Source organism: Eupeodes corollae, chromosome 1, assembly GCF_945859685.1.
Source record: "Eupeodes corollae chromosome 1, idEupCoro1.1, whole genome shotgun sequence".
In the NCBI taxonomy this organism is placed as follows: Eukaryota; Metazoa; Arthropoda; class Insecta; order Diptera; family Syrphidae; genus Eupeodes; species Eupeodes corollae.
In genome coordinates, this window is record NC_079147.1 from 25163410 (window position 1) to 25189440 (window position 26031).

General features: G+C 35.6%; 1 protein-coding gene across 4 annotated transcripts in view; it reads right to left on the reverse strand.

Moving 5' to 3' along the window:
- Nucleotides 1–26031, reverse strand: part of LOC129938586 (protein vreteno-like) — a 42306-nt gene that overhangs the window by 4579 nt on the left and 11696 nt on the right. For 2 of the 4 annotated variants that reach the window (XM_056046236.1, XM_056046233.1), the window contains 4 exons: nucleotides 14654–14794; nucleotides 5783–5952; nucleotides 4991–5708; nucleotides 4731–4915 (listed from right to left, as the gene is read on the reverse strand). In XM_056046236.1, the coding sequence (XP_055902211.1) occupies nucleotides 4731–4915; nucleotides 4991–5708; nucleotides 5783–5952; nucleotides 14654–14794 (1214 nt within the window). The remainder of the gene's footprint in view (nucleotides 1–4730; nucleotides 4916–4990; nucleotides 5709–5782; nucleotides 5953–14653; nucleotides 14795–26031) is intronic. The other 2 variants (XM_056046234.1, XM_056046235.1) reach the window with 2 other exon arrangements.

The window sequence follows — 26031 nt, forward strand, 5'->3', positions numbered from 1 at the left end:
TAAAACTATTTGGCGTATTAAAAAATAATCTTCTACAAAATTAAAGCTTATTAAATTTCCTAAAGAAATATGATATTAATTTTTTTTAGTTTGTAAAATAACTCTACAAGCATGTAAGGAAGACATGTGATGATTTTTTTCAAACACGTTGAAGATGATTGTGTTCCTAAAACCCTAAAAACGTTTCTGAAAACTCTTTTACTAAGGAAAACGAACCTTGAAAATAGAAAACGGAAGTGCATCTCAATAGGGCATAGCATTATATCAGTAGTGCTTCCGAGATCATTCATGTCTCCAATACTAAGCAGCCTTGCCTTATTTATATACAGAAAGCTTAGTTCTAAGTTAAGTTAAGTTGGTAAAGTTATATCAAGCTTAAGGTTTTGTTCTTCATATTATGAAGCTCACTTGTTGGAGATATCAGCTATTTGCCACACTCGACCAGAATCCAGCAGTTCATTCAACCAATTTGTGTTTGATAATGCGGATTTTAATGTCAGAAGGTTAGATGGACTAAATACATTACATTCCTTGGGTGGAATAAGATGCATCGCTGCATCGCATCTACTTCCATAGGAAAAGAAACCGACACACGAACGCAAAAGCTGAAAAAACTACCTTGTGCTAAATCAACTGGATAACTTAGAGTACTTCTTGCGTGTTCCGAAAAAATGTTACAGCAAAAACCATATGACACTCTTTGGTTGGCATCAAAGTTTATTGGCATTTACGATGTTCCAAAAAACTAAAATCATTCCTCTTTCGTTCATAAACTCTCCACCGTCCGACTATAATATACTTATACTCCATTGCACTATGCTGGCAGTTTGAAATTATGTTGAATTGATTCAATACGTTTCCTATAAATTTCGTAATAGGGAGTCCATACTTGCAATGCATATTCAAGATGAGGACGAACTCCTTGGCCCAGCGTTTTATAAGAGCAAGCATAGAAAGAGTAACATAGGGATCATTGAACTTCTTTGCCCAGCGTTTTATAAAACCAAGCATAGAACTAGCTTTATTAACAATAAAATTTATGTGATGTGTAAATTCTTAGTTGGAACAGAAATGAACACCTAAATCTTTAATTGTGGAAACGCGACAGTTTTTGCTGTGATATACAATTGTTAAATATGCTACTGATTAGTTTTTTAGTAAAAGTTGTCGTCTGGCATTTTAAAGGGTTGAGTGAAAGGCTATTTATCCTACACCAAAATGTGAAACTCTCAATGTCGGCTTGTAAAAGAAAACGATCATGGGTGGACTTTATTATTTTTAAAATCTTTATGTCGTCAGCAAAAATGAGAAGTTCACATCGTTAGTAGACAGGATGAACAGAAAAGGACCAAGATGGCTTCCTTGGGGAACACCAGATTGAGCAACAAAAGGTTCAGAATGACAATTTCTAAATTCTACCTCATAGGATCTATTTTCAAGTTATCATTCAATACAAGCTAAAAAAAAATGGTGGAAAACCAAGAGCTTTAAGTTTAAACAAAATAATTCCGTGGCTATAATTGGTCAAAAGCTTTAGAAAAGTCAGTGTATACTCAGTCCACTTCATAACCTTGTTCTAAAGCGTTTGAACATGTGTTTGAGAATGTAAGGAGATTTGTAACGGTTGATCTTTTTTTCACAAATTGCGGTCTAACTCTAGAGTTGTAATTAACTTGAAAGTTTGCTTTAGTGAAAGAAATCGCTCAATACTTTGTAGTAAAAAACAGAACAAACAATTTATATGCATAACTTTGCTTTAAAATTGTATTCATCACTTTAACTTATTATGCTAAAAAATTTAAACTTATTTTGCTCTCGAACTTGAAAAAATCAAAGAATCAGCATAACCGGCTTAAGTTCTATGATCTTTCTACAGTGGCTAATGAAGTTTTGTATTATAGCTTCGTTCTAGTTTTTTTTTTCATTTCAAAAAAGTAGATGATGTAAAAATTTGAAACTAGTTGAAGCGTCTAGGTATTTAATAACGACAGTCAAAAGCTGCACGTTCCCATATAGACCATGGGCAGGTATATATTGCAGTGGCACCTTTCTTGGGTATTCATAAAAGATCATTAGAACGCGAATTGTTGCAGATAAATCATATCTTTTGTTAACTAAATTGCAGAGTCTCTGTAAAGATTGCACTCAAAAATTATCTTCATTTCATTGGCATTATGTAAGAATTTCAATCGTTTTAGAGCTATGAACACTTTCATCTCAATTTTTGTTTACAGTAAGTGATTGAACCCAAGATCATTGCTTTTTTTCTGGGATTAGGAATTTGGGTCGCTTATTCTTTGGTAAAATTGTGGCCATTGAAGTTGGACCCAAGATTTACTCAAAGTTCAATGGTTCCTCAAGCTTCATCTCAAAATAAATAAATAAATTAATAAAATAGAAAATGGGTTCCATAACTTTTTTTAGATTGCATGGCGGAATCTGAACGGTTTAGTGTGCCTAATTTAAGTCAAGTGTTGAATATATTCTTGCTATAGTCCAGTCAATGAACGAAAAAAATTGCTTTCAACCTCAAAAAAAAATCCAACAGTTTCGAAACTTGGCACATTTTTTATTTTATGCCTGGTGATGACCCAAAAAAATTCCCCAAGAATCCGACGTGAACTCTAGCGGCAGTTAAGAGAAACATGGAGACTATTTCAGTTTTTCGCGTTTATCTCGAAAACTATTTGTCGTATCAACAAATTTTGTTCGACAAAAGCTTATTAAATTTTATAAAAAAAAGCTTCCATGATTTTTTTCGTATCTGTTATAGTTTATAAAATAACTCCAGCGGCAGTGAAGACAAACACAACGTTTTTTTTAGTTTTTCGGGTTTATCTTTAAAACTATTTGGCGTATCAAAAAATAATCTTCTACAAAATTAAAGCTTATCAAATGTCATAAAGAAATATAATGCTTATAATGTTTGTATTTGTTTTAGCTTGTAAAATAACTGTATCGGCATTTAAAAAATGTAGTATTCAATTTGTATGTCCCTTCTTACTTCTGAAACTCGTAGGCCTATATAGCTCATTGCCTGCATGCCTAGAGAATAAGCATTGTAGCAAGTTACTTTATCATCTCCGACGATGCCACTAGCTATTGACTAGATTTCATTTGTAACTGGAAATTGAGAATAACTTTGAAAGCTTTGCAATGTCGGTATTGTCTCTAATTTTACGTGCCTCCCCAAAATCGTCGTGTTGATCACTAGTAACTAGTAACTAGAAAAGAGAACGCCAGTGAATTCTTCGAGTGATGAGCAAATTTCATTTGTAGCAGTCAGCCCGAGAACCAACACCTCTGCAAAAAATCGGTCAGTACTTCTCATAGTAAAGTAACCCTCTTGTACAATGTTTTTAAATTCATTTGGGTCATCACAGAATGCAGTTTTATCATGTCCTTCAAATACAGGTGACGTACGAGAAGTGTCCGGCGGCATGGAAATCGTATACTTCACACAGTTAATATGGGCATTCCAATCGCCAGACCGGTAAGCGTGAATAAAATCTAGAAGCAATGTAATCATATTAAACAACTGAATCCATAAGGCTGCTGTTGGTCTATTAGATTTGAATTCGTTGTTTTAGTGCACATAACGAAGTAGACCTATTGATACAATATAGGACATTAACAGGTGAAATCCACCCAATCTGACTACGCATTTTGATAGACGGTACTCAGATGAAGTTGAGACAACGATTTCTTTGATTTCTTTCCTTTGTATATAAAGGGTCTGGTCAAATTTTACTACCAGTCATTTTTGGTCAAATTTTCCTTAAGGGTCTTCCTTGGGATGATCCTTATGATCTGCCTCCCTATGAACATCGTATTTTGCTTAGACTTAGTATTTTTTGATCAACTCATTAATGGTAAAATTTATGCACTTTATTTGCTATCTTGTGTACATTTGAATTACCGAGGTGGAACTCATCACCTTCGTACATTTCATTTATACATATTGACTTCCATAGAACTAACTATGGGAAGAATGAAGCTTTAAGTCGAATGAGCTTTTTATATAACTTAAACTGTTCATCGTTAGATTTAAATTTTAATAAGGTGGATTTAAATCATTGTTTAGAACCAGTGTTCAGTTCCCGTCGTAAACGTTCTCATTTTATTTTTTGTTCTGTAATAGTTAAATGTTAGATAAGTTTTGTATTTTGGGCATGAGTAAATCTATAATTGTATTATCTTTTACTAACAACTAACACATGCACTTATGATGAGCCTCCGATCGTAGTTTGACGCTTGCTATAAGCTTACTACTTTCTAAAAATTCTGAAATTTAACTCATATGTACACGAATGTATTGTTTTCGTCAGTATTTTGGCAGTCTCATAGAAACTGACTCTAAAGGTGGAGCAAAACAAGCAAGTTTGCTTTTCACCATCTATTTTTTTTTTGAGTTATAAAAATCTACCGGTTTATTCTAAAGTTCGACAGTTGAAAACATCAACTTTGGCTAAGTAAAACCAAAATCAAGCTTAAATAATAATAAGCTTCAAGTTATGTTTAACTTTGACTGAACAAAATCGGCCTTAGTCCTGTATTATTTTACTTCGTGTAAGAACTTTTTACAGCGGAATACTTAAAAAATAATAATTGATTGTGTTTTTTTATTTGAAAATCCTCAACGTGATGATTAAATAAATGATTCGTTTGCTCTAGTCAATGAATTTTATGTGAAATGAACAATTTAATTCTATTGAAAACTACTTCCTTACCTTGGAGTGTAAGTGGATTTTGTTTCGTTAGCCTGAACATACGCCTGAATGTCTTTCTGAAACTTCTCAATCTCATTCGTGTATGCTTCGGTTGTACACGATACAAAACCTGTCTGTAACAAAGAACTATCTATCACAAGAAGTTCAACGTTTTCTCCAGTTGGTAATGGTGAATATTGCAAAAACTTATGAGAACGAAAAAAAAACAATAGATTTCATTTATGAAAATAATACAAAATCGAACAATGTATTTATTATACTTCACGATAAACTACAGGTGCTTTCTTTTGCTCTGCAGCACCAGCTTTAAATGATGCTATGGTTTCATTGAAACTGACATTACTGGTAGAGTCAAATAGTTCCGACAGATTTATGCCATTATCCAGATCTTCAGTGTCGTATACGATTTTCAAGTCTGTATTCAGATAACTGTACATGTATTTCCTTACTTCGTCAGTCATAAAGAACTCTGGGACGTTTTTTAAGATTATCGGAACAGCCATACGTGGCAAATTCCAAAACTCTACTGGAGCATTGTAAAGGTCATCCAATGACTTTGAATCGATGTTGCCATAGTCAACGTAAATCAATTTAATTTCATCCAAATTGTCAGGGTTCAAGATCATAGCGCGGTTATATTGCTGGTCTTTGAATTTAGTCAGCACAATATCACCACGTTCGGGAGTATGTTGAATATGTGATTGGTTTTTAGCTTCCTTTTGAATTCTCGAAACAGTATTGAAGAATAACAAATTATCATCGTATAAAGTTGATCGAACGAAGACAACATTTGTCTTCGAAATTGCTGTTAGGATCACATTGTTTCCCGATGGCGGAAGCTGGGCTTTTAATGCTGGTTTCCTAGTTGAATCTTTTTGTGATGTTGAACTCGAAGGAGATTCTATTTGCTCGGTAATTTTATTATCTGAAGGATTTCTTTGTTTAGCCAGTTGCTTAGCCCATGCCGGCCACATCGAACTGAAAATATTTAATAAGAAGAAAATAACAGAATTTAGGTTCGTTTTGTTTGAATTTGACAAAAAAAAACTTACGCAGGTTTGCCACAAATGTAACGATGCCTATTCCATTCGGCTTTTTGACATTCGACACTACAGAAACTTGACATACATCGGTCACAAACGGTGTCGCAACTTTTACTGCAATGCTCACAAGGGCCAATCTTAGCTTTTTCGTAGGTTTGTGATGGCTTGGAAAAGATTCCCTTGAATAGAAATATTTTTTTTATTTTTTATATTAAATTTAAACTAAAAATTTCTAGAGGCTCAATGGGTCTGTAAAACTTATAATAGAAAATGGAATGTATATTTTAGCAAAGGAAGTGTTATTGACATACACACATAGATACTAAACAAACTATATAAAGCCTTGCGTGCATTTTAGAACAACATACCAATCAGAGTCATAATAACAAATAACGAATGTATCTTTTTGAAAGACACTTAAACAGAAAAAGGGTTAAAGTTTAGTGTGTTTTCGCCTCGTCCACCCCTAAACCGCTACGATAAAGAAATGTGTACCTACAATTTGTAGATATGTTAATGTATTTTTTAATAGCAATGTGGCTCTTAAGCTCCGCCGTTGTTCGAATACAACTCTGGTAAAACATTGGCATAAAATGTTATGTTTATTCAGCGAAGCGAGTACGGTAACTCTTTACTGGGTCGGTGACAAAGACGAAAATAAAGTGGCAGACAATTTCTCTAAAAACTGATTTCTAGAAAAAGAAAAATAACAACCGGAGAATACTGGGTTAAGGAAGTTTCATTTGATATTTAAATTGTATAAATTGGCAAGAGGAATGGTTGAGAGTTGAAGGCCACTAGACCCTGGGTTTCTATGGACGTCAAGGTGAGTCTCATTACTGACGACAATCTTTCGATGAATATTCGGATTATGTTGATGCTATTCAAAAACTTAATCAGCTAAGATACGACGAACCTTGTGACGGGCTTGAATTCTTGTGTGCACTAAGGACCTTAGCTTTTATGCAAAACAATCTCCTCTGTGGAATGTTTAGTTCTTAAAATCGACGAGAAATCGACAAACCTAGTTTTTCGTCAACAGTACGAGGCAAAGGTTCCTTAGTGATGCACACGATTTAAGTTCTTCTCATCACTAACTTTTCTTAACAGCTCAATTTTTTTCACCAGTTCGCTATTAGCGAGAAGGTGCCTAAATAAGAATAAGAATTGTTTAAGTTTTGCGAACATTTACTGCAAAATTTTAAATATTTGTGTAGTAAAACCTTTTACTATTTCGATGGCGTACGTGTAATGTCACGTCTTTGTGACTAACGCATCTTTAAATTCTGCCAGAGATCAGAACGGTCCGAGAATGCACAACAAATCTCTAGCTATTCGACAAAGAAATCGGAGGCCTCCTTTGATCGTGCTGTCCAAAATTTCAAATTCACTCCCATGTACTACATACATATCTACCATGCTCCGCAAAAATCCTCGTATAAAATCCTGCTCGTAACTGCCGGGCGGTAATGATCACCACAACAGTCTTGAGGCTTGTCGAGATGGGGATCAGCTAAGGACAGGAAGAATAGTTAGTGGATTTCTTTACTCTTCAATAGTTCAACCTACAGCAAGGTGTTCTCAGTATAAACACGGGTGTTGTGAGCGTTTTCATAATCCGCGCCAAAGAATGAAATTGCCAGCCGCTAACACTCTCATTTACACGTCTTGGTCGCTCTGCATGGCTGACTTTTCCCTTTCGACCTACTCGTGGGATATTTATTTCTTTCCCCCGCCCCATTGACGTATACAAAATTCAGAAGATCGTAAGGGAGGTATTTATAGCACTAGAACATTCGATGCTTTCCAAACCTTCATAGCATAGCGACTACCAGTCATACTGCTTCTGTGCTTCCTAAACCGACCAACACCCTCGGGTACCAAAGTCAGATATAGCTACTCGCGGCCCTTCCAGCTGAGAAAAAGGTAAGTTTGACGGTCTGGCAAAGGTGTTGTGCCATCTCCTAGAGCAGCACAAACGCATACTCTAAGTGAAGTTGTCAGTCATGACCTCCTAGTATAGATTGTGGTTGAACTCTCTACCGAAGGTCTGCTAGTGGTGTGGAACTGTGGCCCCTAGTTTTGACTCTTGTAAAATGCTCACGGAATACAAGGTAATTAAGTGCGCAGAAAAGTTTCCCAGGAAATCCATTATAGAGCGAATTGCTATGGTTTCAATGCATGACTGAGTTGTCATTAAGGCGAAGGCCGCATAAGACCATTGCATCTTAATATAAAGATTGAAATACTGCTAAGCCAGGGACCAGAGGTCGACAAAGGCTGTGACGAGGTTGTCGAAGATGCGGTGCTTACTAGTTGCGCAGGATCTACTGGAAATTAAAAACGTGTTGAACGTCGTCCAGATTAGTCTAAAAAGTGTGCTTCGGGGAAAACATTGACGCCAGCGTTATAAAAGAAACATGAGTTTATGGCCTGAAAGTGCGAGACCTCACAGAAAACCAATACGACTTTTTCTAATTAAGTAGCGTATCAAGAGCTGCTTGTGACTGCCATCTCTACCTAACATACAACTGAAGAGTTGGGAAGAAGAAGGGGTTAAGCGCAATTTTTGGATTTGTTGTTTTTTCTTTTGAAAAAATGATTGATGGAAAGGAATGATTGATGGAAAGATTTTTGGCTTATCAGTGTTTTCTGCTTTACATTTTTCATTTAACCCTTCTATTTTTATATAAAAGGGTTAAACAAAAAAAACTGGAAAAAGGCGTTAAAATAACTTATCTCCTTTTTACAACCAAAAATTAAAACTATAAACAAAGGAGATAAATGCATACACTTTTTTTGACTGTAAGACTAAAGTAAGCTGAATGACATATGATAATGAAATGCTTATTTACACTTCAGCCGACAAAATTAGTTTCAAACGAAAGAACGAATTTCATATCGCAAAATAAAAGAAATGTTTGGCCGAAAAAGTCACTGCTCTTTTGCTCAATAAAACAAACACTTAAAAACTCTAATTCAGCTTTGTACCGTCAAAGGCAAAGAAGCCGGATTTCTTGTTAGCGATAAACATGGAGAATCATTTTCGATGACTATACAATCTTTTCAGAAGTATTAATATCAAAGTCAAGATTTTTGTTGACATGCAACTTAAAATTTGAAAAAAATTAAAGGACAAAATGCAATTAATTCCCCAGGAGATTATCTAATTTACAAAAATAAGAAATTCAAATCCTCTCGAAGACAGAAGTTTTTAAACTAAGGTTATATTTTAAGAAAGTCTGTTTTGTGAATGATCAGAAACAAGTTATCATTGATTAACTTTGAAGCCTTATATCTTGAAGCTTTAAAATGTTCTCTTAACGCGCCATTGGAGACGCAAATTTGGATTTGATCAATGGCTAGGCTAGGTCTCAAGGACCGGGTTTTTCAACTGAAGATTTTTCGAAATGTGTTACTTACATTTCGTGTTTTTTTTTAAATACACATATGTATGCTCCTTGACAATAAAACAATGATATTAAATCAACAGAAGCTTTTTTATTATAATACACAAATTCAACAAAAAACAATAACGGAGGAGACATTTATTCGCATTTTTTCGCACTTCCGGTCTCACAGACCAGTAGGTCACCATTAGTGGGTCAATCCACTTTATCCTCTCAACATACTTTAATTATTTAAGTTAAATTAGTATCTATTTTCTTTTCTTAAATAACTTCAAACATAAGTTTGTTAAATTAGTTTTAAATTTTAACTACTGAGGAAAGGTGTTATTCAAGAATTGTCGTCAAAGATAGACTTTTTCTTCGTATTCCCTACTTTCATCAGTCGCAAAAGGTAATTTTAAAAAAATTTTAAACATGCTATGGGTATCCGAAATTTTAGTTATTGGTTTTGAATGAATCGTTGAATGATTGTTATTTGTTTATTTAAACTAAATTAAGTCAATGTCAATGTCATATTTGTACCCCTTTAAATTTTTCTTATTTTCCTTAAGTAAGAAAGAGATACAACATTAAATACGAAGCGTAATTTAAGTAAAATAGTTAATATGTATGACCATACGCATCAAGGCTAAATTCGGCAACATTAGCATGATATGCGCGCACGCCCCCACAAAAGAGAAAGACGACAACACCAAAGATATGTTCTTCGAGCTCTTAGACAAAACATATGAGCAGTGTCTTAGCTACGATATTAATGCCAAGCTAGGAAGGGAAGGCATCTTTGGTGGAATAATCGGGGAGAACAGCATGCACGACAACACTTCCGACAACGGATTCAGGCTCATAATTTTTGGTGCGGGTCTAAACGTCATGGAAAGGAACTTGGACTTCTCCAGATCAATCTACCGTCAACCAGATTGGCCATATTGCGATCAAAGCCAGACACGCTTCCAGCATCATGGATATCCGAACTTTCCGAGGAGCTAACATCAATTTGGACCACTACCTCGTTGTAGCCAAAGTAGCACTTCGGGTTTCCAGATCCAAGGCAAAACAGAGAGGTGCTGGGAACAGCTACAATCGCCAGATATATGTATATATCGCCAAATCCTTTTCCGACCGAGTTACAAGTAACCTCTCTCGAAGTTCTCTGCTGCCAACACAATGTATCAAAAACCAGTGGCAACATTGCCAAGATGCAATCAGAGAAGCCGCCTCTGAAGTGCTGGGTTTCAGACAGCCACCAACATGGAACCCCTTGTTTGATGAGGAATGTCGGCAGGCAAATGCAGCCAAACAACAGGCACGCAAAGCGGCACGCGCTGCATAAAAGGACAAGAGCTGCTCATGAGCTCTATGAGCAGAAGAGGCGAGAGGAACGCCAACTTCTCAAAAGGAAAAAGAGGGGGCATGAGAAGCGTGAGGTCAAAGATGTTGAGGAAGATGCAGGAATGAAGTTCGAAAGTTTTATGAACAGGTGAAACGAAATTCACAGGTACATAAACCTAGAACCGAAGGCTGCAAAGACGAAAGTGGAAACATCATAGTGGAACCGCAGTTAATGCTGAGGATAATGAAGGACCACTTTAGCAGACTGTATAAGCGCGACGACGAATTGAATTCCGCTGTCAGGCAGGATGATCCATTCAACATAGACGACGAAAGCCAACAATCCTGTCTTAGAAAGCCGCTGGAGCGGATGGCTTGAATGCCGAGCTCTTTAAGGAAGCTGGAGATAAGTTGGTTAGGAGCATGCACCAACTTATCTGTAAGATATGGTCGGCAGAAAGCTTGCCCGGTGAATGGAACCTCAGTATTGTTTGCTCGATCCTGAAAAAACAAGACTTTCTAAACTGCACCAACTATAGAAGAATCAGTCTACTTAACATCGTCTATAAAATCTTCTTTGCCGCAATATGTGAACGTCAAAAGCACATCGTCAACAACCTGATAGGTCCTTATCAGTGTGGGTTTAGACCAGGAAAGTCCACAGTTGATCAAATATTCACATTACGTCAGATCCTGGAAAAAACCCAAGAACACCAAATCGACACCCACCATCTTTTCATTGATTTCAAGGCCGCATATGACAGCATCCACAAGGACGAGCTGTATAGAGCCATGTCTAGGTTTGGCATCCCTGCCAAACTCGTCCGTTTGTGCAGGATGACCATGGAGAATTCACGCTGCTCCATAAAGGTTAGAAACAACTTAACAGAACCTTTCGATGTCAAAAAAGGTTTTAGACAAGGTGATGCGTGATGTCAATGGGGCTTTTGTGAGTATTGAGTCAGAGGCGGCAAAAACGGGTTTAACTGTTAATGAGGGCAAAACAAAGTACATGCTGTCGTGAAGAAAGGACATACAACACCGAGCGCGCAACTAGAGACGTTTGTTGGGTGAGGCCCTAGTTCACACAGGACTGTAGCGCCACCTTAAGTAAGTAAGTAAGTTAATATGTACATATATATGTCTTTTGTTAAATTTCCATTGTTGTCAACAGACATTTTTATTGGAAAATGCGAAAAAGAAATAAAACTATATCAATTTCGTGTGTTCAAATAGTACACATGTGCAATCAAAAGGACACAAGCGAATGCTGGTTTAAGCCCAGGTCCGCCCGCACTTTATACCACCACCTTAGGTAAATAAGTAAGTAATTTCGTATTCGTATGCTGAGTTCTGAAATATACTTAAGAAGTTCAAATATTCCATTTGAATTTTTTATTCACTACTTAATATATCCTGAAATCGTCATACATTTTTCAAAAGCGTCTGGAGAATTTGGAAATAATAAGTTGGTCAATGGGAAGAAAATAGTTCGAAACCTTTGAAGAGCTTCGAGAACTCGGTTTAAAATATCATCAAGAAGGTAAATCACAATAGATCTACCAAAATCAACGATTCAACTATTAAAAAACCATAGCTTGGAAGTGACAAGTTGTTTACCGTAAGCCGATAAAATAATAGAAGGAACTATGAATCATAAGGTCTGCATTCAGATCGTAAGGCCCAATTTAAAAGATTATGCTACACAAATGGAGCCAGAAACAAACTTAACCTTTTATCAGGATAACGATCCAAAGAATAAGGCTTACGCAACTAGAATGTAGCTTCTCTATAAGTGTCGGAAAGTTTTTAGGGAACACATTCACAATCATATGATATTATTTCTATAAAAAAACTATGGGACGCACTGAATGCACAGTTCGAATAATATAATAAAGAATTAAAAAAAATCTGGAAGAACATCAGAGATCACTGACAAACTAGTAAGTTCAATACCCAAAAATCTTATAGGTCTCATGCTCAAAATCAGGACAATAACTTCTAGCATGAGAAGTTTTACTACCACCAGATTGGTGAATCGAGGCACCCCCCAAGGTGGGGTCCTTTCGCCTCTTTTATGGAACATGGTAGTAAAACGACCTACTTACATCATTGGAAGCAGAGGGTTTCAAGGTGATTGCCTATGCTGACGATGTTGCGATATCCGTATCTGGGAAGCACTCCCAAGTTCTCTCGGAACTCTTACAAAATGCCCTAAACAGGCTAACTAAATGGGCTAAGCAATGTGAATTGGACGTCAACCCACACAAAACAGAATTAATACTCTTCGAGAAGATATAAAATTCCTCAGATTAGCCCACCCAAGATTAAAGGAATACCATTAAGCTTTTCCGACCAAGCTAAATATTTGGGCCTCATTTTAGACAAAAAACTAAATTGGAAGACAAATATTGATGAAAAAGTAAAAAAGGCTACTGTAGCCTGATGGTAAATCTAAATAAGCTCATCAAAGTCCAGCGGTCAGCAGGTATGTGCATCACCGGAGCACTTCGCTTAACACCAACCGCAGCACTGGAAGTGCTTTTAAACCTAACACCACTTGACATCTTCTCCAAAAAGGTGGCAGCCAACTCATGTGTGAGGCTTAGAGCCACCTCTCAATGGAACAGTAGCAAAACTGGACATACTACTATTCTAGACAGTTTCAGATCTATTCCAGATCGCTTAGACTATACCACCCCAAAAATGGTATTCGGTAAAAGCTTCCATGTGTCCATCCCTTCAAGATCCTCCTGGGAAGAAGAGAGACCCCTGGAAGACGATGCGGTACACTTCTATACAGACGGTTCAAAGACCGATCACATAGTTGGAAGTGGTATCTATTTGGAACAACTGAATCTCAGTCTATCCTATAGACTTCCCAATCAATGTAGTGTATTCCAGGCCGAAGTAATGAAGATTAAAGAAGCACTATGCTGGCTCAAAGAAAACGTTATATCTTGTAAGGATATACGAATCTTCTCAGACAGCCAAGCCGCTCTTAAATCTCTCGCGTCTGTCTCCACAAATTCTTAAAAAGTCCACGATTGTCGATCATCTCTGAATGAGAGGACGGAACAGTTTAATATTCACCTCATTTGGGTGCCGGGCCACAGAGACATTCCGGGAAATTGCAAAGCCGCTGAGCTCGCCAAAAACGGAACACTTCTGCCTAATGTTAAACAAAAACATAAAATAGGAACACCACTTGCTACATGCAAACATCTTCTCAAACAATATGCTCTAGAATCAACAAATGCTAGATGGTCACAGAGTACTTCCTGCCTAGCAACCAGGCAAATATGGCCAAGCATAGACTTAAAACGGTCAAAAGGCTTGATATCCCTGAGCAGACAAAGTATAAGCTCTACAATTGGAGTAATAACAGAACACTGCCTCATAGGAAGACATGCTCTGAGGCTAGGGGTCTAGACAAATGACTTCTGTAGAAGCTGCATGGACGAGGAGGAAGAGGAAAGAGTCCAACACCTGCTATGTACATGTCCAGCACTCTCCATCAGAAGGAATAACTTTCTCGGTAATCCCTTCTTCGATATTACCAGTGAACTGCCAACGATTGACACAAAACGTCTCTCTAACTTTATTAAAAGTACATAATGGTTTGTTTAAATTCATTACTCTCCCATGAGTAACCTCATTAGTGGTATAACAATGGACCCTTGAGGTCTACGTGCGTCAATGACATCTGGACAGCCACCCTAACCTAGCCTAACCTAATACCAAAACTATTGCAGGCCACAATAGTCAATTGAAACTATATACAGTGATGACAAAAAATAATAATAAAATGCAAAGCAGTCTTTGCATAATGGTTTTCTTAGTTAACAAATGTCACTTTTCTCGGACTGCTACCAGAAAGACTTGGTTAATTAAAACATAAATTAAAAATTGACCCTTAAGTTAGAATAACAGTTAAAGCATGTTTCTATTATTTCTTCCAACACTGTATGTAGGTATATACTTAAATGGCATTATTCTTTTATTTGTGTATCTCAAGTCACTTAGAAAGAGGAAAAGATTTAAACTATTAATACCTATACGAATAGGAAATTGATACTCTAAATGTAGGTTTATACATATATACATATATGATAAGTAAATTATTTAAAATGATATATACCGCTAGTGTTTTTCTTACGCTTCCTTTAATAGATTCCACTTGATTGGGATTTTTTCCTTTAACGAGTGATTTATTTAAATCTTGTAATATTTGACCAGCATTTAATAAGGCTTGTTTTTCCAAATTAATCCTTTGAAGACGCTGTAACATAGTTTAAGGATTTTATTTAGAAAGTAATTTTTTAGTTATATCTTGAGAGTTTTTTTATGTTTTCATGAACAGGACGTAAAACAAAAACAATGAGCGCAATTTTGTAACTTCACGATTGCATCGAACTGCACCGAACTTAAATACATAAATGTTTTTACATTTCTTCACTTACCAAAAGTAATTTTTCTTCTTTTCTACTTAGCATATTAAAACCTATTTAAACTCTTTTTGAGCGAATCTTTGTTATTTTTAAAGGAAAACAACTCGTCAAGATTTAACTTTTCTTTCCTTTGTAATGAATGAATGACTAATGAGTATTGATATTGAATGCTTCATTGCTTCACAATTCAAGCAAAATTGATAAATAAAATTTAAAGTTCTCAGTAGGCGATGTATTTTTCAAGCTCATGATAGTGTTGCCAAAGGAGTAATATGTAGTATCCAAGACTTTTTAAATTTTCAATTTCAATAAGAAACAACTCGAATCATATTAAAATAAATAATGAACCAGCAGCAAAAGATTCTTGAACCCAACTGGACGGCAACGGGGAACAAAGATAAGAAAAATGAAAGGAAATTCTATTTTTGATTGTAGTTTTAAAGATAAATGATTTCTTATGGGTGAAGTTATAACTTGCTGTATGGGTAATTAAAAAATGAATATGCGAAGACTCTAAGGCTGGACGTAAACACAAATTGTATGTTGAGCGCGCACTCAAGGGTATATGAATATCTTTATATGATTAAACACAGTATAAGCGATTAGGAAAGTGGGATAGGATTCAAAGGGAGGTACCGATGCACAATGGTTTTTAATGTCTGCATATTGTAATGAGTGGAAATTATTGAACCTGGTAAAGCGTTCCCCATTTCTGTAGTGCGACCAAAGAAAGAATCTCTGACTTAACAGTACGTCCAAAATTGAAAATTGAAGAAGTACGGGTATTAAGGTTGAATAAGATGAGGTTAGGAATGCAACTGGCTATTTCACTAGAGGGAAATCCTCTTTCCCCGACGATTGCTGACTTGGTTTTAGACTATTTGCTTGAAGAATGTTTTAAACTAAACTACAGACCTAAGTTTATAGCAAAATACGTTCATGATATTTTCGCGATTGTTAAAAGAGAAGAAATTGATAATGTGCTACGTTGCCTCAACCAATTCAACGAAAAGATCCAGTTTACCGTAGAGAAGGAAGAAAGTCAGTCAATAACATTCCTAGACGTTAAAATCTATCGGGAAAACGACCGTCTATATTTCGACTGGTATCAGAAGGATACGGCATCTGGAAGGCTTGTCAATTTCCGATCTAATCAAGCCAAAGACATACGTATGAACACAGCTTCCAATCTCATAAATAAAGTCTTTGCATTGAGTGACTTAAAATACCACTCCGGCAATGAGAAAAAAGTAACACAAATATTCATTGACAATAGCTATTAGATAAAAATCATAAGAAACTTGATACTTCGTCAAAAACATCAAGTTTATTCCGGAAATAAGTTGGAAAAGAAGCATGGTGTTTATAAAAGTGTTGTGTATGTTCCCAAACTCTCGGAAAATTTCAAAGAAGTTGTCGCCAAAAACAACCCTGACGTGAACTTAGCATATAAGTCAAACCAGACAGTTGCATCTTTATTTACATGCCTAAAGACGAAAACGGACAGGGATCGCCGCTCAGACGTAGCTTACAAAATAAACTGCAAAGGAAAACCGGACGAACCATGCAATCTCTGTTACATTGGCACAACTAAACAACTCCTTCGATAAAGAATGGCTATCAGATATTCGCCAAAAAAAAACGGAAAAGACAGCACTAGCATGCCACACCATCGAAACAGGACATCAACCAGACTTTGAAGGAGTCCAAATTCTTGCAACGGAGAAACATACATCCAAACGCTATACATTAGAAACACTTCACATAATAAATAACAAAAATAATATGAACCGCACACAAGACACTCAAAACATATCCGCCGTTTACTGTTCCTTAGTTTCAGACATTACACTTAACAGTGACAAGTCTTCAAAGTCGGAAGCGCTTTAAATTTAATTTGTTTTAATTGTTTAAATTGTTTTTTATTTTAATGTTTTTGTAATATTTAAATCAATGTAAGTCATACTTGAAAGCTTTACATAATATTCGTATGTATTAAATAAACACTTTTATAATTAATGTGAATAAAGACATCCCCTGAAGAAGACGGCAATCACCGTCGAAACGTTGGGAAAAATCAGATGAAAACTGTTTTCATTTAATCATCAAAAAGATCAACAAAGCCGATGAGAATCACAACTTAATTGTTCTCAAATCAAACATAGAGCTATGTTTGTGAAACTTGCGATTAAATAAATATAAACAAAAAATCTGATGTGATCAAGAAATACAAAAGTTTCAGTAAGGCAACGGTCACCATTTTCATTTATAAAGTTCTCTTTTGAATTCTTTCTAAGATACTCAAGTGGGTCATTTGAGCAACTGCCTAATTATTGGAATTGTACTCAAGTTTTCGATGAATAAAGGCTTTATAAATTATAGCCAGATCAGAAGGGCCATGGCGACTTCAAATATGTCCTTACTCTAAAAGAGATTGTGTGTGATACAAATACCTACAACTTCAGTCTCCTCAATGAAAGTTCAACCCATGGATAGTGGCAATGGGGCAGGGTTACGCATTTGCAACAGTAGACAGCATTGAGTTTTCGAAGCGTTAAATTCTGCACGGTTTTTGATTTCTCATTCATTAATTCTATCAAGAATTGTCAGAATATATTGAGTCGTTGATAGTCCACATCCGACGGGCAAGGATGAGAATCTAAACACGAATATCAAAAGCTGAGGATATTGTCATCAGCGAAACAAGTAAGTGCGTCAAATTATAACTTGCTGTTTACGTTTCTTCAAAAATTTGCAGTGTGGTTCTCTTAAGTAATACTTAAGGCAACTCTAGCTGCATACTAAATACATACATTTTTGTTTTTTTTTTTCAGTCTCCTCATTTTATTTGTTTTGATTCTAACGTAAATTCAATATGCAAAGAATTTCAATTGTTTTGTTTTTGTGTATTCATAACAAATAAAAAAGAAGAGAAAATAAACAGAATACAGAAGCATCTTATACATCTTATGAATAGTGTTGTGTTAAGAATTTTGTAATTAAACTTTGTTTTAAAATGTGGATTTCTTCAAGAAATAACGTTAGACCACCACCACAGCGATTGCGAACACCACCATCACCTATAAATTTGATGCCAATGTTTAACATCCCACATTATAATTTTGAATTCAGGTAAGTTCCTACAATCATTTTTATAATACCTTATAAATTGTTTATGGGATTGCAATCAGGACTTTGACATTGTATATAAATGTATATTTACTATAGTACTACTATGAGACGCAATTTTTTATTTCATCTCCACAACTATTGGGGGCGCTGCGTGTATCAATGTACTTGGTAGGGAATTAAAGGCTCAACTATAATAGACTTAACCGAAAGTAAGCTAATGTCAAAACCGAACGAAAAGTTATCAGAAGTTATCGTCAAAACCATAGACACACTCGGACCGCACATTCTGCATTAAAATTGCCATTGAATGATCGGGTGATTGAAACTGCATCTTGCAATATTTCGAGAAATTCTGCTAATAGCAAAAGTTCTGCGATTAACGTCAATTATTATATGGGATGAGTGCACAATGGCATTTATTTGCTGGTGCTCTGATATTGCTGTCAGAAGACTTTCGTCAAAAATTGCCTGTCATTCCTCGAGCAACTCCTACTGATGAAATAAACTGTTTGAAGTCATCAGTTCTTTGGAGATATGTACGAAAACGGACACTGAACATTAATATGCGTTTTCAGCTACATAATGATGCAACTGCCCATGAGTTATCAAAACAATTGTTAGAAATGGGTGATGGCAAAATACCAATCGACAGTACCAACCGATTAATCACTTTACTGAACAATTTTTGTACAATTGCGCAAACTAGAGATGAGTTGATTTAATGTGTTTTTCCAAATATTCTTTAGAATTAAAAAAATCATGATTGGTTGAGAGTACGCACCATTTTGGCACCGAAAAACAATCATATCAATGCCATTAATTTTCAAATTCAATCGAATCTGCCAGGTGTAGTCATGACATATAAATGACAGTTTTATGAATCAAGATCAGGCAATGAATTACCCAATTGAATTTTTAACATCATTGGAACCGGCATACCACTGCATTGCTCGAATCTGAAAATTGGTTCTTTGATTATATTATTGCGAAAAATTAATCCACCAAAACTGTGTAATGGCATACCAGATTGGCAGTGGAAAAGTTATTGCCAAATTTGATTGAAGCTACAATCTTAACTGGTAAATCAAAGGGGGAAGTGTGTTCAATACCGAGTATCCCTATGATTCCAACTAATATGCCTTTTGAGTTCAAAAGATTACAATATCCTGTGCGTTAATCATTTGTGATGTTCATAAATAAGGCTCAAGGGCAAACACTTCACGTTTGTGGTGTCAATATGGGAAAACATATTTTTCACATGGCCAACTTTATGTTGCCTGTTGCAGAGTCGGTAACTGTTTATTTATTCATGCTCAAAATGGAAAAACTAAAAATATTGTTTATCCAACTGTATTAAACTAAGCCATAAAGACCCACCATAGTAAGAGTACCCAATTCTTTTGTATTTTTTAGTTTTTACTCTTTGTGATAAATATAATATAAACAATATATCATTTGGGTCATTTGGACTTTTAAATAGCTAGCAATTTAAAATATTTTTTTGTTTAAATTAATGAACTTAATAATCATTTTTTTATTACCATCCCTTATACGTAGCGAAGCAAGTACCGAGCCGCTAGTATAATATAAAACTACGTTGAAAAATTAACATTACAAGTGTCAGTGCCCAATTGGAAAGGTATAACGTATAAAAAAAAATCCTTTTGAAAACAAAAGAATCCCTTTTTAAAGTAAATGGTGATTTTTTAGCTAACAAAAGAATCCCTTTTAAAGTAGGGGGTGATTTTTTAGCTATTATATTTTTGGAAACACTGGTTTAAACAGCTGAAGCATTTCGTATTTTGTTCCACTGTTTCACTGTCAAACATCTTCAGTTTGGTCTATAATTTAACCATGAATAGTCCCACAAACGAACAACGCTTGCAAATTATTGAATTAAAATATTGTAAATTGACCTAAGCGGATGGATCTTCAAAAATTCAATTATATGGACCCTACTATCAAATCAAATAAAGATTTCATGCATTTTTCTGAATTGTAAGTTTTTTTTTTACTTTTAAAAACTCACTCTTTATAAATAAATACATATAAAACGGACAAACTAAAGGAATCATATAAAACTAAATTTTTATTATAAAAATAGATAAAATATCATTTTCTTTAAATTGAAGAGTCATATTAAAAATAAAGATAATTATCAGGAATACCCTATTGAATTGAAAAACAATAAATATATATATAATGACTTTGAGTAAGCAACAACAAAACTTCGGTTCGTTAAATAATTTGTTAATATCAAAGCTTACGGAGGAGATATTTAAAAAAAAATATGGGTAGAGCGTGCAGGTTTTCTTATTGCTCACTGTATCTGTGTAAGAGTTAAGTGCCTGCTTACAGGAGATGAAATATTTAATAGAATGGAAAAGGAGCATTTTTTTTTCAAATTCATTTTTATTTATTCAATCTTAAACCTATCTTAAAGCTAGACAAAAATTCATAAAACTAGCCTAATTATCCATAACTTACAACTAACTTAATGGTCCCATACGGACACTCTAAGTTAAACTATAACAATTAAAACTAATGCCTTTCGGCCCTAAGATCTATTTTACTTCAATTTATATTTTATTTATTTCTGTATTTATTAGAAAATTTTGAAAAAAAACTAATATCAAGATCCTTTTTTTTTACTTAAAAACTACTTCAAATAAGGTCCTTAATATAAAACTTAAAACTAACTTAAACTACCTATTCTACCAGCAGCAAATTTAACTATCTTACATTTTTGTTTTTCATATTTTGTTGTCTTTTTTTTTTTTTCATTCCATGTTTTCTTTTTTTTTTTTTCATTCCATGTTTTCTTTTTTTTTTTTTTTTTTCATTCCATGTTTTCTTTTTTTTTTTAATTTTTTTTTTTTGTATTTTTTTATTGTTTTTTCTTTCTATTTTTTTTTTGTGCCACCATGCCTATTCTACTTAAAACTAAACCCTAAAACTATAAAACAAGTATGTCAGCCGGCCAAGGCTTAAAACCCCATCCCGACTACCCAATATCAAGTGCCGATTGAAGCCACCAAAACTGGTTCTCCTGCTTCACCCTATCAGTTCGGTCCCGTTCGGACACAGCCTTACTGAACCGAAGGAGCTCCGCTCCACCTTGTGCCTATCCACGGTTCTTCGTCTGACGTGGTAGATTAACAGAAATGCCAATCTATCCTGTATCAGACCGCATTTGTCTAAAAAGAGGAATGCCTCTGGTGGAATGAAGCCGCTCAAGTGTGCACTTTCAAAATACTCGTCGTTCGGATAGAACGCCCCGAAAATTAAATTGTTGGTCGAAGACATAGCTCTTGTGTCCTCGAACGAGTTTTATCACGAAATTGTCAATTCTGTTGATTCGAGCCCCATTGTATAGGACTTCGTTGGAATAGTAATGCACATAAAAAGATTCGGCTGTTCGATATAAGACGGTACAGCGTCGTAAACACTGTCGCTCGAACACCCGAAACTTCTCTATCTTGGAAGGGGCAACGTTGAACCACACAGGACAACCATAAACGATCATCGGCCGTATGAGGGCCATGTAGCAAATTACCTTCACTCTGGGGCCAAGCCGACTGCTGTAAAACAACCGTTTCGTCAGAGCGAGGGTTCCTCTGGGCTGGTACTTCACTACACTTTTGCTCGCTAATGGCTGCCCGTGAAGATAAACGATAACCATCTTGCGCCAATTCTTGCACGTATCCCTCGTGGCCCTAGCCAAAGGAGTCCGGAACAGAATTGTCTCTGACTTCTGGACATTTATTTTCAGTTTCCAGTCGTCGGAATATCGCTGAATCTTGTCGAAATCACGCTGCAAGAAAATTCTAATAACATCAACCTTTGGAGCCGTTCTGTACGCAATTAGATCGTTGGCGTACGCAATTGCCTTTGTAAGACTACCTATTAGATCGCTGGTGTAAATGCTGAAGAGAATCGGCGAATTCACCGCCACCAGTTGAAGACCATTTTTAATTAAGAATGTTGTGGTAGAAGTTACATTGCCACTTTTGACAACAAACTTTCTACCGTTAAGCATATCATAAAGTATATACAACAATGGCTTGCTTATGCCAAGCCTGCTCAGTTTTAGGTAAAGACCCTCTAACCATACGGTGTCAAAGGCCTCTTCCAAATCAACCAGAACAGCACCTGTGCATTGTTGTTTTGATTTATTCCATTGGATATCAGAAACGAGTTTAGACGCAGCATGAATTGTGTCATGACCCGCCTTGAACCCGAACTGTTTATCCAGAATTATTTTGTTGTCCGCAGCCCACTTAGTCAGAGCCCTATAAATGATCTTTTCGAAAACTTTGCTGATGCTCGGAAGAAGACTTATCGACCGAAGATTTGAAGGGTTGGAGTTGTCCTTTCCCTTTTTCGGGAGAGGATGAACCACAGCGGTCTTCGAATACATTGGATAATATGCATTATTCAGTGCATTGTTGAAGAGTGTGGTGTAAATGTCAATTTACCGATAGAAGGTAAATGTCTTAGTACAACGTTGGATATACCATCGACACCTGCTGACTTTTTATTTTTTATTGAATTGAAGATGAGCTAAAATAAAAATGTACGTGCCTTAATTTCCAGAATGGTTCAACATTAGGTAGTTTTAAAGATTTAGATGGAGAAGAATTGTTTCAAGAGTTAACCGTAACCCCGCTTGTTACACCACAAAGCTCAAGTTTAGATGTGTTAAATTTTATTTTTAGTTCAAACCTTGAAGATTTTGTTAAGAATTTAGTAATTTTTCTCCAAATCCCTAATAAAATCCCAGCCACGGTAGCTTTAGGAGAACCTAGTTTTTCTAAACTTAAAATTATTAAAAATTATCTTAGGACAACCATGACTCAAGAGATATTGGTTGGATTATCTATAATGTTCATTGTTTCAATGTTTAAACGTTTCCCCTATGCTCAATTCATTGCTGCGTTTTAGTTTATGGTATGGTTTAGGGTTACTTGGTACACCTCAATAAAAAAACGCACTACCAAGTCTACCTCCTGGGTAATGTGGGAAAGGCCTATGCTTGTGTATCAGTTTATGTGTGAAAAAAAAATTATTTAAGTAATTTTTCTTTAAGTATTACCGCTTTTAATATAGCAGGGCTAGGAAATAAGCTTCTCTTCAACGATTTTTTTAAATTACTAAATAAGTTCGATATTTTTGTTCTTTTTGAAACTTTTATTGATAAGAGTATGGATAGATTCGAAAACTTCTTCATTAATCACAAACTATTATGAATACCAGCAACTAGGACGTCAACACAAGGAAGCGCTAGCGGAGGAAGTCTTTTTGGAATAAAAAAGGATTTAGGCATTGATTGTAGTTATGTCCAAATACTTCAAAGAGATTCGATAGAAATAACTGTCGAACAGACGAAAATATATATAATACCAGTCCATATAAACTGCAACAAATGGGCGCAAGACTTTAGCAGCTTATACAATTTTCTCTAAGAATTCGAAAAAGAAGACCTAAAGATCATTGGCGATTTTAACGGGAGAGTTGGAAATTCACAAATACTGAATGAAGAGCCGGAATTTTTCACTGATTCAATAAAAAATGTAAGAAGTGCAACAGATGAAGTCTTGGATGGCAATGGAAAGAAACTAGTTGAAATGTGTGAATCCATCGGCTTAACGTTACTAAATTGACGAACAAACGGCGATACAAATGGTAATTTCACATTTATCAGGGGAACTGCTTGCTCAACGATAGATTATTGTCTTGCAAAGGGAATATGGCTAAAATATATTGCTGACTTCATAGTGAATGAGCTTACCTACTCAGACCATTTACCCATATCTGTTCAAGTTGATATTAAGCTTCAGCAGGATTCTCAGCCTAAACAACAGTATTTATTACCTTAACTACGGTGGTATGAAAGAGATTTACATAAGTATACAGCGAATTATGGAATCAGCGAAGCCTTTGCCCAAAAAAAGCAGTTAAAATAGGCAAGCACCCGTGGTATGATTGGAAATGCGAATCTGCAAGGAAAAAATCATTTGCCTTTCTCCTCCTGTTAAGAAGATGCAATTTCAATTACGCTATAATCATGTATCGCGAGGCTAACAAAAACTACAAAATTTTATGCGCTCAAAAACAAAAGCGTTATTCACAAAGTTTATCTTCAGCCCTGGCTAACATCAAAGACAGTCGTTCCTTCTGGAAAACTGCCAAAGTGCTAAATTGAGCCCTGTTCTCGCAAAATATCAAAGTGGAATCTGGAGAGTTAGCTACACATTTCAAAAAACGCCTAAATCCGCCACCAAATCCAAACCTCATGGAATATGCAATCCCATATCAACAGGACATTTTCTTAGACCGATCTATACTGCTCGAAGATGTTACAAGTGTCACGGGAGAAGTCCCTGACAGTTTTAAGAAAAGTGTAATACTACCGATTTAAAAAAAAGGAGATCCAAAAAATCCCAGTAACTACAGAGGTATATCGTTTTTAAACACTGTCATGAAAATCTTCACAGGCATCTTACTTCAACGTTTAACAGACTGGATAAACGAAAATGACCTGTTAAGCGAATTTCAAGCCGGCTACCGCAAGGGGTACTCAACAGTCGATAATATCTTCTCTCTAATAAGTATTGCTCGTATGTATGTGGAAAAAGGAAAAAAATGCATGCGTTCTTCGTAGACTTCAAGGCAACTTTCAATTGCATAGACTAAGCAACCTTGGAGTTTCAACAAAAATGTTAAGAATCTTTCAAAAGCTCTACGAAGAAAATAAGTCGGCTGTTTGGGATGGAAATATTCTTTCAAATTGGTTCGAACCAACAACTGGTGTAAAGCAGGGATGTCTCTTGAGTCCACTCCTCTTCTCAATTTATTTAGACGATCTAGTTACGGTTCTTCCGGGAGGAGTTCTTTTTGAAGGAATGTTCTTAAAAATATTGTTCTACGCTGATGACATTGTAGTTCTCTCTGAATCTCCCAACATGCTCCAGATCATGATAAATAAACTTTATTGTTACTGCAAGCTGTGGTACCTAAAAATAAATACAGCTAAATCAAACGTAATGGTGTTTCGAAACGGGGCGGGTCGTCTTGCAAGGAATGAAAGTTGGACTTGGTGAAATGAAAAACTGGAAACTGTTAAGGAATCTAAATACCTCGGTGGTTGGATTACTCAAACGCTATCATTCAAAAAGCATTTACAAGAAAAACTTAAAGAATCCAAACGCGCGATAAACTGTAATTGGAACACAGTATTCTGCAATCGAAATATAGCTTCAAGTGCAAAATACAGAATTTTTGAGGCAGTAGTCAGATCAATTATGTGTTATGCGTCACAAGTTTGGGGTATTCTCGAGTTTGAAGAAGTATTAAAACTCTTAGGTTTTTTTAGACTTCCAGAAAATTCACCAACGTACATGTTACACCTCGAAACTCCACTGTATTTGTACACTCTTGATTTACACTTTTCATATATAATAAAGACCTTGAAACTAACCCTAATCATCGCCTCACAAATAAAATCGCTTTGCATCTCAAAAACAGAAATGAACATTTTTTTTTCGGAATGGAGAAGACTGAGCCTAGAGCATGAAGTTCCACTCCAACTAGAAAATGAAGATTATTTAAGAAGAAACCTGCAAACCCTTTTAAGTAAAATTGAAGACTCAGCTAGAAATGCTTTCATCGAACATTGTCAACAAAGTCAAACAAGAAGCTCGTATAAGCTTTTAAACCATTTCCTGGGAGAAAATAATTACTTTAATGACCAGAATAGTCTAGATGTTATCAGTACTATCTTTAAAGCGAGAGGCGAACTCCTCAGACTTAATTACGTACCCTACATAAGCGAGCAAAATACGGAATGCACCTTGTGCAATATGAGAACTAGAGAAGACATATGTCATTTCATTGGCATATGTCTTATTTTAAACTCAATCAGAAGATCAATCTA